Raw genomic sequence first — 17,595 nt, forward strand, 5'->3', positions numbered from 1 at the left:
GGAACAGCATATGCCTTGAGAAGGCCCATCATGTGGCATAGCTATATGGCTATATGGCTTCAAAGGCAATCTGCAAATAAACATTTTCCCCCCACTTCCTTCACCGTTTTCTTTCTACTGTTCACCTTGAGTTTAAATGAATCACTACCTACTCCAAAATTCACAACACATCTTGTGAGTCAGCCCCAAAACCTAGGGATCCCCTGACATGCTAACCCTGCAGGCTCCAATCCTTTGGCCTTGAGAAATTCCTGTCCATGACAGATGAAGGTGTGAGAGTGCCCACCCAAATCATCCTACAGTCTGCTAGTTTCTCCAAGGAGGAGGGAAGTGGGGAGTTAAGATTTCTTCAGCTGAAGAAGAAAACAAATCCACTTTATGAATAAGGGCTTTAATGCTGATGGAAAAAAATAAGGTCCATGACCAAGTCCAGAGTCATCCTTACCCAACTCATTGAAAGTAATTTGTACATGCCTATATTCTTCCAGCTGGGATGAAGACATTTCCTCAGAAGCCTGCATCAGACACTTCTGCTCTGATGAAGTAAAGGATTTCAGATACAGCCTGTGCCTTGCATGTCCTGTGCCCCTCCTGAGCCCAGCCTCCTGAGGAACCCAGCTTTTCCACATAAGGAACCACTGGTTCAAAGGTCAGAAACCCTCCGAGAAAATAAGGAATTGCATTGCCTAATCTCAAATTCCTTACATAGTCTAAGTTTAGTGCCTTATCTTCTAAATCAAAGACACTGGTTTATAAACCAGTTCTGACACACTCTCATCCCCTGCAGATCAGCATTAAGACTGATTTTATCAAATGTGGAAGAATATAGTGAACTAGTTGTCCAGGCTTGTTTAATCAATAGAGAAAAGAGGGTATTTAGGAAGAGAATTTTTTTTGGTCTACAGAGACATTTTTAAATGGTCAGATCAGTTGTTTCCTAATATTCCCCTTTTTCTCCAGCAATTTACACAGGGAACCTAAGACTTGGGAGTCTGCACTTCCAACACTTTGATGACTTGGGGACATCAGCTAAACCAAGCCTGCTTATTTTGTGGCTGCAGGATGCTTCTAGCAGAGTATTACATCAATGTAATGTAGGCTAAGGACAACTTCAAAGAGTTATCGTCTACTAGGACTTCAGGATGATAAAGATTTGGAGTCTTTCTGGATCTGGGATCTTAGTACTGTGGAGGCACTTTTTTCACCTTCGTTTTGTGCTGTCGTGGTTTAGGAATGGCAGTCCCCAATTTAGTTCTCCCACTGTGACTAAACCAGGTGCCACTTGCTCCCTTCCCCTCTCCCGTGTCCCCCACCTCCTGCAGGTATTCTGGAGAGGAGAATTGAAGGCACAAAAGGTAAAGATCACAGGTTGAGATAAGAACAATTTACTGAAACCAGCAGCTAGATAAGAAAACAAACAGTAACAGCAACAATAATAATGACAGAGAGTACAAGGAACGAATGATTCACATGGAAACCCCTCGACAACAGACAATACCCAACCACTCCCTCCTCCACAATATCCCAACCCAGAAGGGAATCCCTTCCCCCATCCCCACCAATGATGTGAGGTGGTATAGAATAACCTCTGGGTCCTGGCTATTGCAAAAATGAACTGTGTCCTGGCCGGAACCAGGACACGTGCCCAAAGAAGGCAGACCATGACCTACGAGTGGCTGAACAAATATTTATTGATCTTCACAGTGCGAAGCAAAGCCCAATGGTTAAAACCACTTAAGTTATGAAGAGAGAGGGGGGGGCTTCTGTTTTGGAGCAAGAGTTGGCTTCAGTATGTTCAAGTGGGACAAACATCCCAGAGAAAGACAAGGTTCTGAATGTTGGGTCTCGCTCTCTTCCACCACTTGCCCTCCACCTGTGTTCACACAGAGCGTGTTTCTGCCTTCCACATGGATGAGCACCCCAGAGGAGCAACTCTAAAGACAAGCGCATTAGGCCTGCCACAAATATGGCTGTATTCAAAGTGGCAATCTCATTGAAGAATCACATTGTCCTGTTTCAAATAACCACCAAGTAGAAACACTGCATTTTAACACATCCCCTCCTCCACCATAGCTCTTTAAATTAAAGATTTGTAGAGAACATGAAAAAAAAATATGTATTTAATTGGGTTTCCAGAGGATAAAAAATTTCTGGGAGGGCTAAGGTATTATTAAATTAATTATATATGTTTGGCTCTGGGAGCAAAAAATGCACTTGAAACACAAAAGGCTAAATACATTTTTTCGTAATTAAGAAAAAAAGTTTGAATCCTTTACTTTTAGTTCTGATTTCCTCACTTATGCTGACTTTCCACTACAAATCTGTCTGCTAAATACTTGTAAGAAAACATCCAGGTCAATTAATAATTAATTGATGACAGCTTCTAAAACCTGGTTAGGAAGATGTTGGCAGTCTCCAATTACTGGTCATTTTCACTTCGCAATACAAATTTAATTTTCAGACAATATTTTGGAAGCTGTTAGACAAAAGTCACCCTACTTGTAAAGAGTAATTTTGATTTTCATTTTGTACAGGCACACATCCCCCAAAACCCTTGTTGGTGCTTAGGCCTGTAATTCATGTAGACCAAACCAGATAAAATTACTAACTTATGTGAAGGTGAAAATCACAAAGTTGCATAATTTAACTGGCTTTACCTTAATGAATGATACTTTCTAGTAAGGCTTTACTACCATTCATGGCCCAAAATCACTATAATTAAATGTGTTTATGTAATGTTTGAAATGAAATTTGTAAAAGTTTAATGGGAATGAAAGCAAACTAGTCACTACTGAGGTTGGAAAAGGGAGGATGCTGACAACATACTTTCTTGTTTCAACATATCCATTGGAAAATATTCCCTCTCTAGAGGTCATAAATGAGCATCCTAGCAATGACACAGAGGTGAATTAACACGTCCCTAGGCAGACAAGAGGGGATCTTTTATTTACATAATTTACATTGTTTACAGCATGTTTGCTTTTGAAAATCCCCTTGCCAATTTTTTCCCACACTTCTGCCCCTTTTGTCAATTAACTCCGATGTAAATCAAGCGTCTGTCCCAGAGAGCAGTGTTTAGAGCAGGCACCACACCCTTCAATTCTATTAACAGAAGGTTTGTGGTGGTTTGGTTTTCTTTCACTATACCTCTGTCTCTTTCTGTAGCTGGTGATAAAAACATAATTATTACCGACTTCACCTTTGATCAACCCGAAAACTTACAAACCACATGCCACTGCCTCAAAAGACAGGAACACTTGCTCTGCTCCAGTCACATGTGCAGTCCCACTGAAGTGTAAAAAAGTCATTCACTCCTTTAAAACAAACTGTATTTGGCCTTCACTGGATGTCATTTTTATGGTGCTAACAAACTGGAGCAACCACTGCTTTGGTAACACCCCTGCTCTTCTCCCAGCAGAGCACATGAACGCTTCTGTTAACTGCTCATTTAGTAATTGCATAATTTTAAGTGTGTTTCGTATTCTTTCAAATTTTAGAAGCTGGCTTCCAGTCAATTAAAATCTGGGTAAATCAATGTCCCAATAACAAATTTTTATGGGCTTTTATAATTAGTTCAGGTGATCTTATTAGCTGGCATACTTTTTCTATGTCACAAATGGGAACAAACATTTTCAAAAATTTGTAATAACTGCAGCAACTAAGTAGAACTGAGTACACACTAAATCCTTTGCCTCCCCACCCCTCCCCCCCCCCAAAAAAAAAAAAAAAAAAAAAGAATCCAACAAAAAACCAGAAAGCCAGATTTTTTGTGCAGTGTCCCTCTGGGTCCTTTCTATATCTCTGTAATGCACTCTTGGCTACATGGCTTGTGCCCTTTCAGCCAGGCTTGCTCGCAGACATCAGCATAAATCCTGTCTTTCTTGCACACAACTTTTCAGTTTGGCAAGATGTTAGGGAGATAAATCTCAGACAGGAGCTGCAAGCTGCATATAGTGGAAGGAGAAAAGGTGGCAACTGCTGGGGAACATAACATTTGCAAGAGGAATAGAAGGAGAAAAAAACAGTCAAGACTGGGAAAAATCAATTTTAAATTAAAAGCAATAATCAGTACCAGTACAATGAGTGATACAGTTACACTTGCACAGCTTGAACGCATGAACGGAATGATTGAATGAGTTGCAGATTAATCAAAAAAGATTCACAAAATTAAAAAGGGTAAGCAATTCCACAATAAAATACTCTAAAAGGTAGTTTAGTTTCTTCTGAGCAATATCAAGTGTGCTTTGGTTGCAAATGAGGGCAGTTAGGGAAAGAAAGAAGAAGGTTGTTGCTTGCACTTGAATGACTAATAAATATTCTTATTTCATTGCATGCCTACTTACTGTGATTAAAATTCAATCAAAATGTCATATACCCTTGCCTCCTAAAACACATCTCATTTTACTTTCACATCTGGTATATGCTATGTGTATTGTCTAAAAGGAGCAGAAAGATAGGTGAAGAATGCTGTCCAATTGCAACATCATGGGATTAATTCCCAGAGTAATCATCAATCTTATTCTAAATAGTCACATAAGATGAGATCCAGCAGACTTTGTCCCTCCTACATGTTCCCTGAACAGAGCATTGAGGAAAATCCATTTCCCAGAGCTACTGAAAGCAGTTCTTCAGCTTGTAGATCTGAAAACATTTCCAAGACTCCATTAATCTTACACATTTACCTGTGCATCAGAGGTATCCTTGAGCTCTTCTAGTCCTCTTATTTCCTGACTGCTGTTTTCTTCATTTTGATGAATTGCTAAAATAAGAAAGAGGAATATTGGAAGCAGGCAGGTTTAAATCACAAAAAAGCAGCAGAGCAGCATGGTCCACTTTAGATCAAATAGGATGACCATTCAAGGAATGTTTAAACTTTAGCATTCTAGTTAACTCCTGGAGTGGTTTTAGAGAGATCCTATAAGGTACACAGACTGTCTCCCTGCACTCCCTCGGAGACTGGCTCGAGAAGTGATTGCAGACATCAAAAAAGCAGCTCGGAAAGCAATTCTGCAGTACACCTTATTGGGTTTAGAAAAACGCTAAATACTGTATACTTTATTTTTCCCCAGGCAGTAAAATCCAGTACTAAATAGTTATAGCCGTGCTACTGTTAGTCCTGATAAAACGATGACATTTAAGGAAACTCCACTTTTCCATACATTGTAACAAGATATCATGACTCATAAGCAATAAAAAAAATAAGGTCTCCCTCTTGTTCCATTATATTGCAGAAGATCAGCTCAGACGAAACAAAATAAGCAGATTTATCCCTCACCTTAGACTTGGAAAATTCTTTGTAAGCAAAGTGATCTTAATCTTAACATCACCACTAGCCATGAGAGTCATCTCCAGAAATAAATGGTAGCATATGTTTTATTGAAAGTTCTTTGCTGCTGGCACAATAGAAGAAACCAGCAACCTCACTCAACTAACATAAGTTAAATCACTTAACACCAGCAAGTTTTGCTGGACTTTAAAGATTTGTATCACACTTGTAATCCCCAGAAGGGTCAAAATCAGAGCTAGCAGTTTATCCAGCTAAAGAAACAAGGAATCTCTCATGAAAGGACACCTCAGTCAAGCAGCATCTACCAACTTAAAAGAAACATAACTTTAGACTGTTCTTGACCTCTAAAATAAATTGTATGGATTTATTTTTTCTTATGCCGGGATTGCTGCTGATATTGCTATACCATACTGGATATAATTTTGTTTCTTCCCCCACAGTTATGCTATCGAAAAAAAAAGGTTATAAAAATGTAATTATAAAAGGGGAAATAAGTCATTCTGTCAATACAGTTTATTCCATTCCAGGATCTTTTTAAATCCATTATCAAAGGAAAACAGAGCTCTGATATAAATCTTCACCACTGGGTTTGCAGGCATCACTTTACAAGCAAACCTCTGAAATTGAAGGTGAATACTGGAAACAGAGGGTCAGACTAGAGCTGTAACAGACAGCATGTGTAACCGGCATTAGATCCCAGCAGCACTTAAAGCTGGTGAAACCAAAACACTCCTGGGACATTGTGGGACATCTCTGCCCCAGCCTGGAAAAGAACAACACAATGACCCAGTAACAAGAGGGATGGCCTGAACAGCCATGTGTGGCCCTGCTTTTCTAGTGCAGGGCAGCATTTCTAAAGGCAACCCACTCCATCCAGCCAGGCTGGGGGCTCTGTGCAGCGCCTTCCCATGTAACCCAACTCCCAGCCTTCCTCCCCAAGAGCTGCCTCATCCTCTTGCACAGTCCCAGACATGCATGACCCTGTTCTACCCACTGCCCCTGTGGGAGACACAGAGCGTTCAGAACATCTATTTGTTGACCACTACAGAGCAACCTGCATGAGACGGGAACGTTGCAATGCCAGAAGGCATTAACAAATGCTAAAAATCGGTTGTTTGAGCAATTTCTCAAATTGTTATGTCTACATTAGGAGAACATTTCCCCAGTTCTCCTTTCAATTTTCTGATTTCTTCTAAAATCAATTTGCTGTAGGCACTCATGGGCAAAATATCCCCCCAGACTCTGGCTATTAATCACGGCATTTAAAGGTGTGGCACCTTGCTAGTAACAAGATCACACATCCAGGTTTAAGTGATTTACATTGATCCAGCCAGCTTTTCCAACAGTCCTGAGCAGATGGGCGCTCCACAAACAGCTGTGCCAGGGGAAAAGGTGAGTGCCTGCCAACTGGCTCCTTGTCACAGGCCTTGGTTACAAGTGTCCCCTTCCCTGCCCCGTGCCAGGGGAGCATCTTCAACCAAAGTGAACATTTGAGGAGCAGCACCTGTGGCACACCTGGCTGGGCAGGCAGGTTAGCAAGTGGAGGGTGTCTGGCCAGGGAGATATTGACAAGCAGCAAACACCCAGAACTGAGGGCAGCAAGATCTCTTACCTGGCACAAAGGGAAGGAGAAAGAGGGTACATGTCCACAACCCCCAATGAATACAGGTATCCTTAGGTGTTGAACGATTTTAACATGAGCAGTTTTAAAGCTGACGAGAAAATTGCCTCAGTTTAAGTGTTCTCTAAGTGAATGGCTTAAAAAAAAAAGTAAGTTTTTTTATCAGCAATTTCACAATTCAACTCTAAAAAAGCCTGAATAAGTTTATCATCCAAACCCAGCTCTCCTTGGCTTCAATGTTGTTTAGACTGTGTAAGGAATGTAGAAAAGAAGCAGTAAATATTTTCTTTAGGAAAAAAAAGAGTCCCAGATCTCACACTGACATTCTTACAGCTCTCTTGGGAGAGAATGAGCATTTGGCCTCTTTTTCATGAAATTTCCATCACAAACTTGATTTTTTTTGTCCTCCCTGCCTCTTATCCAAACCCATAAGAACCAGCCACAACTGAACCATTTAACTACACCCAGGGAACAACACGCAAGGAATCACATCATCACATACTTTTTTCCCATCACAAGAACTAGGTCCCTTGAAGGCTGAAGTGGCCACACAGACAAGCAACAACCCTTAATTAAATTTTCTTGGTTTCTGTAGGAAAAGGTTACTATGTGTTTTGTCTACAAAACAGAAAAAACCCACATATTTCTTAAAATATTTCTTTAAATATTCTGGTATATTTAGAAATTGATTTCAGTATTTTTAGACACCATAACAACTCAGAGACACCCCTTGAATTGGCCCAGGCATTGCCCTCATGGGTTATTGTGCATGCAATACAACTTCTGTCACAAAATATCAGAATTCAAGGATAATTTCCTACTTACTGTTAGCTGGCTATTTATTTTTTAATAAAAACTTTTGACATCGCCAAGCCAACGATAAGAAAACTGAGTGGAAGCTTAGGGTGGGATGGGAAAGTATTTCCCAGGCAAGTGCTGATTCTGGAACTGTACATACAAAAAGTTGTGACCTTTGGAGCCAAGCCAAACATTTCCTTCTCCACCACCATAATTCCAGCTTTGCTCCCTGATACAAATATCACAGCATGTTTTACAAAGCAGCAATAACAGGGAAAGGCAAAGGTGATTTACCCTGATCTGTATGTTTCTATTTAATGTTATGTTTGGGTTCAGGCTTGAGACCAAAGACAGGAAAAAAATACAAACAAATGCAGAGTGACCAATTCCCTTTTCTACCTGCAGCATTTCTCCTTTGGAGGAAAGGTCACTATGAACAAAAGAAAAAGATGTCAAATGAGCATTAGCTTGCTAATGTGCAGTTCAAATATGTCCATTTGCAAATTAGTCTAGGGAATTCAGGACTTTGATGTTTTATAGTCACTTACGGATCATAAGGGCCATCATCTTATTTGAGTTCCTTGTGCCCCCTCAGACCAGAGCTGAGATTTTGCTAGCAGATTCTTCTGTAAACTAATGTTAGAACAGGGAACTCTTGTGTGGGAGAGGCTTGTCCTTTAGTAATTCCATTTCAGATCATTATATCAGCAGAAAAAAATAAATGAAGAAATAAGAAACCAAGGTGAATCATTTGGTACCTGCTACCTCACCAGAATCAGCCATCACACCCGGGTGTGAAAGGAAAGGGATCGCAACCATCGCTCACGCTGGAACCAACTAACCGTGCTCCCCCCTGCTTTTACAGCCGTGCCACAAAGTTTAGTGTAAAATTAAGGCACTGGAAAGGATTTGTCTTTCCCAGCAGCATGGAGCACTACACACATGCTAAAGGGCTCACCTTAGCTAGACAGGCTGGCATCCAGTGAGGGTAACACGAGCAGCACTACAGACCTTCTCCTGCCTATGGAAGAATCTGCCAAGGTTACCCTCAGAGCAGTGCCTCCACGACACACTCCTCTTTATGCCACAAACTTGAAGGTAAATTAATTGCATTAATTACATTTGATGAGTAAGATTTTTAAAAGTCAGATAATAATACGATCACACTGTTTCATTTTAATACTGAGGCTTGTTCAATATAGCAGAATCATTTGTCCAACTGAAAGTGGGAAGGACAGTTTAAAAAAATCCACACAAAGCAACTCCTGGAACCCACAGGGTTGTAATCTTCCCAGAGGCTTTGCTTTATTGTGCTTTCTTCCTTTTCTATAAATGAAATTTCTTCTTTCTACCCCTTCTGGCTGCAAAGATAACCTTCCCAACACAAACCAAGGCACTAGCGTCATTCTGCTGCTGCAGCCAGCCAGACTGAAACAATAACACCAGGAGAGGTGTGAACTTCCTCCCTTTGGCTTAATAGGGTGTTAACTGTGAAAGCTAATTATTTAAATGCTTAAGAAAGGACTGTCATCACAGTTAACCACTTTGCTGCCAAACAACAGGCAAGGACACCTGCCCATCTCTAAGCAGCTCGCTCCTGGAATGGCACCCACATGGCCATTTCAGGAAGCCAGTTTAGCTCCCCATCACTGCTGGCTGTCCCGCACCCCCTGTATGGACTGTTCCCCTCTGTGCGACCATAAAGCATTCGGGATTTGTGGATTGGCAAAGGATTATTACTAACCTGGCTGGGTTTGATGACCTGGTTGAGAGCAGAGCATCCAGGCTGCAGGCAGGGGACAGGACACCTCTCAAGCTAGCGCTGCTGCCAGACCCCTCGTGCCACACAGCTCCAGCTTCAGCCCTTGAGCTTGCTGTGAAACCCATCTTTGCAGCCAGGACTGCCTGCTTTCTGGGCACAACAGCCCCTAAACCACCTTCAGCAGACATGCCTCTGCACTGCCCTAGGCTGCTCCTAAGACCAAAATCACTCAGCCCACTGCAAACCCTCCGGCATGGCTTCAGTAGCAGCCTGAGCATGGGGGATTCCACTGCCAGGCTCACCTGGGACTGCACGGGCTGCATGGGGACTTCACTGTCCCCACAGCTGCTCCAGAGGTAGCTCTGCTTGCCATACAAAGCTCGGTCCCCCCTAAGGCTACATCGCTAATGTACTCAGTGATGCTCCTTCATTTCAAATGCGGATGTTAATTTATTATTTAGTATTGTTCTTTTACCTGCTAACATCCTAAAACATCAAACCACTCTGCCCTTTGTATGATTTCAGTCTTTTCAGTACTCTGTGATCACAATTCATATATGAATCTCTTTTTTCTAGCCACTAAGTAAAAGGCACCTATATGCCTTTTACAGATAGGAGGCACATTCCCACCTTGGAAGAGGTAAAGAGCCTATTTCTGAACACAAGAACTTTGATTATTTGACAAGCCAACAGACTTCCACGACCTCATCCCTGCTGGATGGCTATAGCCTGTTGTAGGGGATTTTTTGTCCCTGTGAAACCAACAAGACCTCAGGAATCTGCAAGAATATTCCCTGGGAGAAGGCTCCAGAATTTACAGCAGCGTGCACCAGTTGATTTATCGTCAGCTGCTGAGAAGCTCACAACTTCTAGCACTCTTCTTATATTCCAAATTTTTTAAGAGGCATGTTTGTTTCTCTTCTGGATTTTTTTTTTTTTTTTTGGTTAGCTTTTTTTGGTTTTGTTTTGGTTTTTTTTCCAGTGGAAGTTGCTAGCATGAAGCTTTCAAGAAAAAACACAAACCCCCATTTTGTTTTTTTTAATCACATAACTAAGCTAATTTCATTATTTTTGAAAACTTTACTGTTATTTTAAACAATGGAACTTGTGGTATCCTTTGTTGTTCTTTGTGGAGGGTATGCAGCGAGCTCTAGAGAGGCTGGTTACTATGGCAGCTCTGAGCTGCTTGACAGTGTTATAATGTTTGCTGATGCTTATTAATTTATCAGAGTGGAAAAAAATGAATAGCTCATACTGACACCACTGGGGAAACTAAAAGCCAGGTCCTCTAGGCTATGTAAAGCACTAGTGCTGAGCAATGGAAAAGAAGATGAGCAGCCAGTAAATGCTTTGCAAACCTAGGATTTGGGGACCATTTTAGACCAGACCACATCCTCATGCATGCTCCTGCATTTTCCAAGTTCTGTTTCCAAACTAAAGGGGAAAACTAACAAGCACTGAGTATCTCTGAAATCCCCAAAAGCTGCTTGTAAGAGAGCAATAATCCCAGGAACAAAACCTTCCAAGAGAGAATTGGTTCCTTATTTACCATGAAAGGGTAATCTTTTCCCAGAAATTACTGAAAAGAGAAAGCTTTTTAAGCTCATCTTTAACACGTTTCCTTTTATTAGCAATACAAAAATTGCCTTTGAGCTTTCTTATTCCTTCCCACAATTTCTGCATATATATATGGAAATTATCATACAGATTTCCCTTCACTGAGTACATTACATATCTCTGAAACAGTTGGCAGACCCCTGGGGGGGTGCTGCCCAGACAGCTGTGCAATCAGCTGAGTAAATCAGCTAATTAAAGAAACAAAGAAAATGCAAAAATTATTAGAGACAGACTCCCGCTTACAGCATTGTTCAGCACCTCTGTATGTAAAAAGCACAGCCAGCACAAGATGGAATAAAAGTACTTGTAAATCAGTGAATGAACTATTGCACAAGTGACAATGATGCCATTTTCTCTCAAACCCTTATCTGATGCTATGATATTTATGCTTTGTAGTTTAAATCAATTTAAGATAAATTACTCCAGCATTTTATTTTACAATTACAAAAGTGTGAAATGTAATGTTGATCTCGTAACTGACTTCTGTATATAAAAAATGGTCATTAACTTTTGCTTGACCTTAGGTGTAGAACTAATATTGAATTTGCACAGAGGGTACTCATTATTCTGATCTAGTTTCCACGCAGAAAAAGAAGTTCCCAAGGGTCCTAGTGCTACAAGCCATTTCCCAAATCTCAGATAGGAAACAGGACTCCAGAAAATGATGCAAAAGCATTTCCTCTCATTGCAGAGTTTATCAAAAGGCAGATAACAGCAAGGGTAGGTATCTGCAATCTAAACAGAGGAAAGCCAGTGTGGTAAGAAAGGAGGCTGGCAGATGAAGATTTGGTCTTGCTGATCACCATTAAGGCGCCGTTCCTTCCCACTGCTTCTAAATGACCACAGGAAGGACAAACCTCAGTTTAAATGAGGCTCGGGCCTGCCTACATTATATAGCCATTATAAATTTAAAAAATGAGTGTAACAAGCAAAGCCACCAATATTTCCCAGCTCAGTCAGAAAATGGTCATTTCACATTATTGTACAATGGTTTTTTAGGAACTTCTGTTTATTTTATTTCTCAGAACTGAAGCCTTTCATTTGGCTTTGAAGGTCCATATTTCATCCAAGTTAGTGGTGAATTAGAACAACATAATTTGTAAAACACCTCTGGCTAAACGAGACAGGCATTTTTAAATAGATAAACAACTACTGTTGATTCATGTGGCCAGAGGAGATTTGGTTTTCAATGGCTGGCCCTTTGTGATGCATGCAAAGATAAAGCCATATTTTACACCCACTTTGTAAACATATGAAATAATATTTTTTTTATCAAGGAGGAAAAATATGTGAAAAATGGTGTGTAAACACTGTAGGATTACTACACAAACAGACAAAAGAAAGGGGTTTTGTACCAATCGCAGCTCAAGGGAAACAATTTAATGCTTGAATGCAGAAAGTTTTAAATTTTATCCAGTAATTGTAGATATTTGTTCTCATGTGCATGATATTCAAAATAAAAACTAAAAAAAAAAAAAAAAAAATCATGTGGCAATGAAAGTATCTACAGCAGTGTTGTCTGAAACGAGATGATGGAAGGATGGAGAAAAGCCCATTACATGATCAGAGAATGATTGCTGGGAACAGATCAAACAAAAAGGTATGGACTGTTGCTGAGCAGGCTGGTGCAAAGTGAAACACTGCTCTCTATTCCATGGAAACATCCCCCAGGCATGGCCAGGAAAGGAGCAGGAAACAAAGAGGACTCTGAATAAATAAATTCTGTGAACTCATTGTAAATGCCTCTCCCAAGCCCTAGTAAACAAAACATTCACCTGGGGGTTGTTTTTTGCACAACTGCTGTCTTTCCGACCTTACTGTGCTGTCTCTTTTTGTGTATGTGCAAAATATCTTCCCCCTACATGGCTACTCTGCATTGCTGATTTCTTCTGTGAGAGCACCTTAGATCACACAGAAAGAACTATGCACAAGGTTCTACAACAACTGCAAAAACAAAACCATAAACTGCCAAAATCTGTCTCACCACAATTCCCACCAGAGAGCTCTTTTCCTTCTTTTTCCAAGTCTGAGTCCATTCTGCTTTTTATCAGCTGTTGAACACACAACAGCTGGTAAGTGTTACTGTGTAGTCCTTTCACTGATGTTGTCCAGGGCATTTCCCATCCCCAGCATCGCCCAGGGTGGGCACAAAGCAGGTGGTTATAGATCCAGCTAAGGCACAACAGAGCTCTGTGTGTGTGATACACATAGTGTTCCTGACCAGCCAACACAAGGAGCATCATTATCCCCAGGGATAGCAGGGGTCTGATCCTGCTCTTTTGAAGTGCTGTCATTTTCTTGGTGTGCTTGATCTCAGGAGTAATGGAAGAATCCCTGATATGATGCAATGCATCATTGTAATCCCCATTGGTCCCTAGGGGAAGGGGTTCCCTTCAATAGGGTGCAGAATGTTTAAAAAGGATTACTTAGAGAAGCAAACATGATTAGAATCATGGAATCATAAATTATGCTGAGTTGGAGGGGACCCATCAGGATCATCGAGTCCAATTCCTGCCCTGAGCAGGACAGCCCAGGACCTGTTTATGAAACCTGTATATTCAATAGTATTTAATATGTTTGAAATTTGCACACAATGCTGAACTGCTCTATTCTTGAATGACCTTTGATTGTGTATTTGTAACCTCATTCTTCATACCTTGTGCCTGAGAGCATTGCCCCAAAGATTCTTGAACTCAGCTCTGACCACTTCCCTGGGGACCCTGTTCCAGCACTCAACCACCCTCTGGGTGAAGAACCTTTTCCTGGTATCCAACCTAAACTTTCCCTGACTCAGCTTCATGCCATTTCCTTGAGTCCTGTCACTTGTCACAAGAGTGAAGAGATCAGTGCCTGCCCCTCTGCTTCCCCTCATGAGGGACCACAGCGAGGTCTCCTTCAGTCTTCTCTTCCCGAGGCTGAACAAACCAAGATTACCTCCCATACTTTAAGACCTGAAATCACAGACCTTAAAGGAATGTGTTTAAAGAAAGACCCTAAAGTACAGAGTAACTTAAAATATTGCTAGCTACGTTTTCTGGTGAAGCTTTTACTTTGAACCACATTTCAGTGGGCAGGGGAAAAGTAAAGATATAGTCACCGTGACCGAACAGAAGCACAACAGTCCTGCGCCTTCACTTTGAGTGGCCATTTTTCCAGGGTGAATCCTGTAGGCAACATTTGCAGAAGAACTCTCATTCCACACAGTTTACTAATTTCAATCCTTGGTTTAAACAAGTGGATGCTTGGAGGAACTGGGAGCTGTAATGAAATGAGGTACTACTTGAGTCAAGTAAATAAACTGATTGAAAAGAGACATGAGGAGAATAGAAAAGCAGTAAGATCCTACTGGTTTACCCTTTTCCCACCCTTCAAACTTGCTCAATTTTTTCACAAGAGAAAATGCACACCTCTCTGGCATATGAGTGTCACTTTATTCTGTAAATAGGACCAAGTTTTTTCACACCTCATTATGCTCTTTTTCAGTGGCATAAGTGGTAACAAACCATGCACATTTTACTCCAAAGATACTGAATACCTAGTATATTCAATAGTATTTAATATGTTTGAAATTTACACACAATGCTGAACTGCTCTATTCTTGAATGACCTTTGATCGTGTATTTGTAACCTCATTCTTCAAGCGTGAATACAAATCTAACTCAAATTTGTAATGATTTCCATTTTCTATATAACAACACTTCTAGAAGTGAATAAAATTAATAACATAGCATAGGACATTCAGATAGCACCATATGACAAACTTTTGCTAATTATTGTGGAATAAATTTACTGAAAAGTCTCACAAGGATCTGTACTACTTGAGGAAATGGGCTGAATGATAAAGATGCAGTTTTGTGAGTTAACCAAGCTGATAAAACAGCTTAATGCTGCCAAAAGTATCTTACTGGGCTCCTTCCCACACACCTCCACCTCCCCTCCCTGATAAGAAGCTGCCACCCTCACTTTGTGTCAACTCTAGCACGTGCTGCTGCTATACTGTATGCTGCTCTGGCTGCCCTACCTCAAAAGTAATATAAGAGATGTAGCAAAGATGATCAGATTTAATGGAAGAGATTTGGTACAAGGAATGACTAGTGATATAGCCTGGAAATGAGACAACTCACAGGGGTATGGCAGATGTGCACAAAATCCTGAATAGTATAATGACAAATAGGGAATGGATTATTCACCAGTCTCTGTCAGCAAAGAGCTGTATCACAACAGAGTGAGGGTTGTGGGGAATGTGTTTAAAACAAACACGGAAAAATATGTTTTAGCATACTACACATGTGAGTTGTGAGACTTACTGCCATAAGGGATGATGAAGGTCAGGAGTATAATCAGGCTTAAAAAGCAATGTGATAAATTAATGGAGAAAAGGTCCAGCAAGGGTTACCTATCACAGCAGCATGGGTACAGCAAAATCCCTCTATCACAGGCTGGTAGATGCTGAGTATGTACATCAGAAGGACTGTTTGTACTTGCTCTGTTTCCTACTCTAAGCATCCCTTACTCATCACTCACAGTAGGAGCGTAGCTGGATGGACTTTTAACCTGACCCAGCCTGACTGTTCTCATGTGTTTAACCGAGCTGACATTGCCTGGAGTGTGTTTGAGTCGAGTCACGCAATCAGCTCTGACAGCAGTGCTGTAGAGGTGGTGCAGCAGCTGGGAAAAGGAATAGCTGTTCACAGCTTGCTTTTCATTCATGTCGGCAAAGCTCAAGCCCCAGTGACTGCTTCATATTGAATCGTCTGCACTAAAATAAAAATACGAAGCAAATCACATAGGCAGTTAGGTTCTGACAGAAGCAATACAAAAGAAAAGGGGAAGGGTGGATATGCATACTTATACGTAAGAATAGGGTGGAAGCAATCCAGAAGGTCTCAAATATGGAGTTAATACACTGCAAAAGTCATATTATTAAAAATTATTGTACATTATTATAAATAACATGTAAACGACATATTAAAAAGTCAATAAAGCTTGCCAAGTCAAGAATGGCATGACTAAAATGTGTCTAATTATATAGTGGAAACCTGAATATCATTCATAAGGGGGAGCAAAACCACACACAAGTGCGAGGGCTTTTGTGGCTGCCCTGCCTTTCACAGTGGGAGGGAGAAGCACCCACAGACCTGCTGCTGCTCCTGCAATGCCTAGGGAGAAGCTGAGTCACCATCTTCCTACCTCATGCATACCCTGTCACCTACTATCTTAATTAGCCCCCATATTCACAAACACAAAGACCAGAGCCATGCTCTTATCAATTGATCCTTTGCACAAATAAAATTATAGAAATTCCTTTTTCTGTAAAGGGATTTGCTGAGTGATGCCACAGGGTGCAGCTCGGTTTGTGCACAGAAATGCAAGGCATCTTGTTTGTGGATGGGATTAACACCACTACAAAGCATCTACCTGACAGGTTTTGATCAGTTCAGATGTACCCGTGTAGCTTTGCCACCAGCTAAAGCCTCCAGCCTTAGGCTATTTGCTGCTTTTTATCCTTGTTTTAGCTACCATCTCTAACACATAAGAAACATGTCATGAGCCATGACAAGCAATTGAGATAAATGCCGACCCTTGTAAACCTTCAGATGGGAAGCTGCATTTATGTTACATTTCACCACATTTGCAGAAAGTATCAGAAGCCAGCAAGGTATAAATAAACAAAACAATTTAATGCCAAGTGCCTACAATTAAAGAAAATTTCCCTTCTGCTCCAGTTACTTGCTTCCCCAAGACCTTTTACCAAACCACAGAAGACAGCGTTTACTCTATTTATTTCTAAGGCTAGGCAAGAATAATTTCAATGCATTTTTATAAGCCACAGGGAAGTGCACAAGCTCATTTCCCCCTCTTCGGTCACCTTTATCATGAGAGCTTTATTCTAATGAAATGTGATTTCAAGTCAACAGTGTTACCGAGGTACATCAACACTTCTGAACTACAGACACTTATTTTACCCTGGTTTAGTTTTATTTGCAAAGAAACTAAAAGTGCTGAGCTCCTTCTGCATGAAGGCTCTCTAGTAGGTCTCTGTCAGCATATGCCTTATTATCAGAGTGGTTTACTTGCAGCACACATCTGGAATATGAAAACAAAGCTTTTTTTCCACGGCACAGAAGTTTTTAATCTTTCAGGTTCCTCATTTTTCTTTCAGCATCTGCCAGCTTTATGAGTTTCTCCTATTCTTCTACACCACAGTAAAAACAGAAGAATGGCTCTTGGGGAAAGGCATTCTACTCCACACCCTACTGGCTTTTTATTTTCTGGTAGCCAACATTCTCCATCAAGTCAGATCCTGTACTAGCAAGAATTTGCCCTACCCCACAGCAGGGTCAGGTCTCTACCTCGGTTTTTGTCAGCAGATAGAGTGTGTAAATCTCTGACACGGCCAGAACTGTAATAGTTGCAATTACTACCTCTCACATACATACACTAGGTAGCAAACCAAGCTGCATTTAAACAAAACCAAACTGTTTTATTCAGGTAACCAAAGGCAATACT

General features: G+C 40.9%; 1 protein-coding gene across 1 annotated transcript in view; it reads right to left on the reverse strand.

Moving 5' to 3' along the window:
• RAPGEF5 (Rap guanine nucleotide exchange factor 5) overlaps positions 1 to 17,595 on the reverse strand; it is a 159,456-nt gene that overhangs the window by 94,027 nt on the left and 47,834 nt on the right. Inside the window, exon 8 of the mRNA XM_082291232.1 lies at positions 4,683 to 4,759. Within this exon, the coding sequence (XP_082147358.1) occupies positions 4,683 to 4,759 (77 nt within the window). The remainder of the gene's footprint in view (positions 1 to 4,682; positions 4,760 to 17,595) is intronic.

This window comes from Coloeus monedula, assembly GCF_965178545.1.
Source record: "Coloeus monedula genome assembly, chromosome: 1".
In the NCBI taxonomy this organism is placed as follows: domain Eukaryota; kingdom Metazoa; phylum Chordata; class Aves; order Passeriformes; family Corvidae; genus Coloeus; species Coloeus monedula.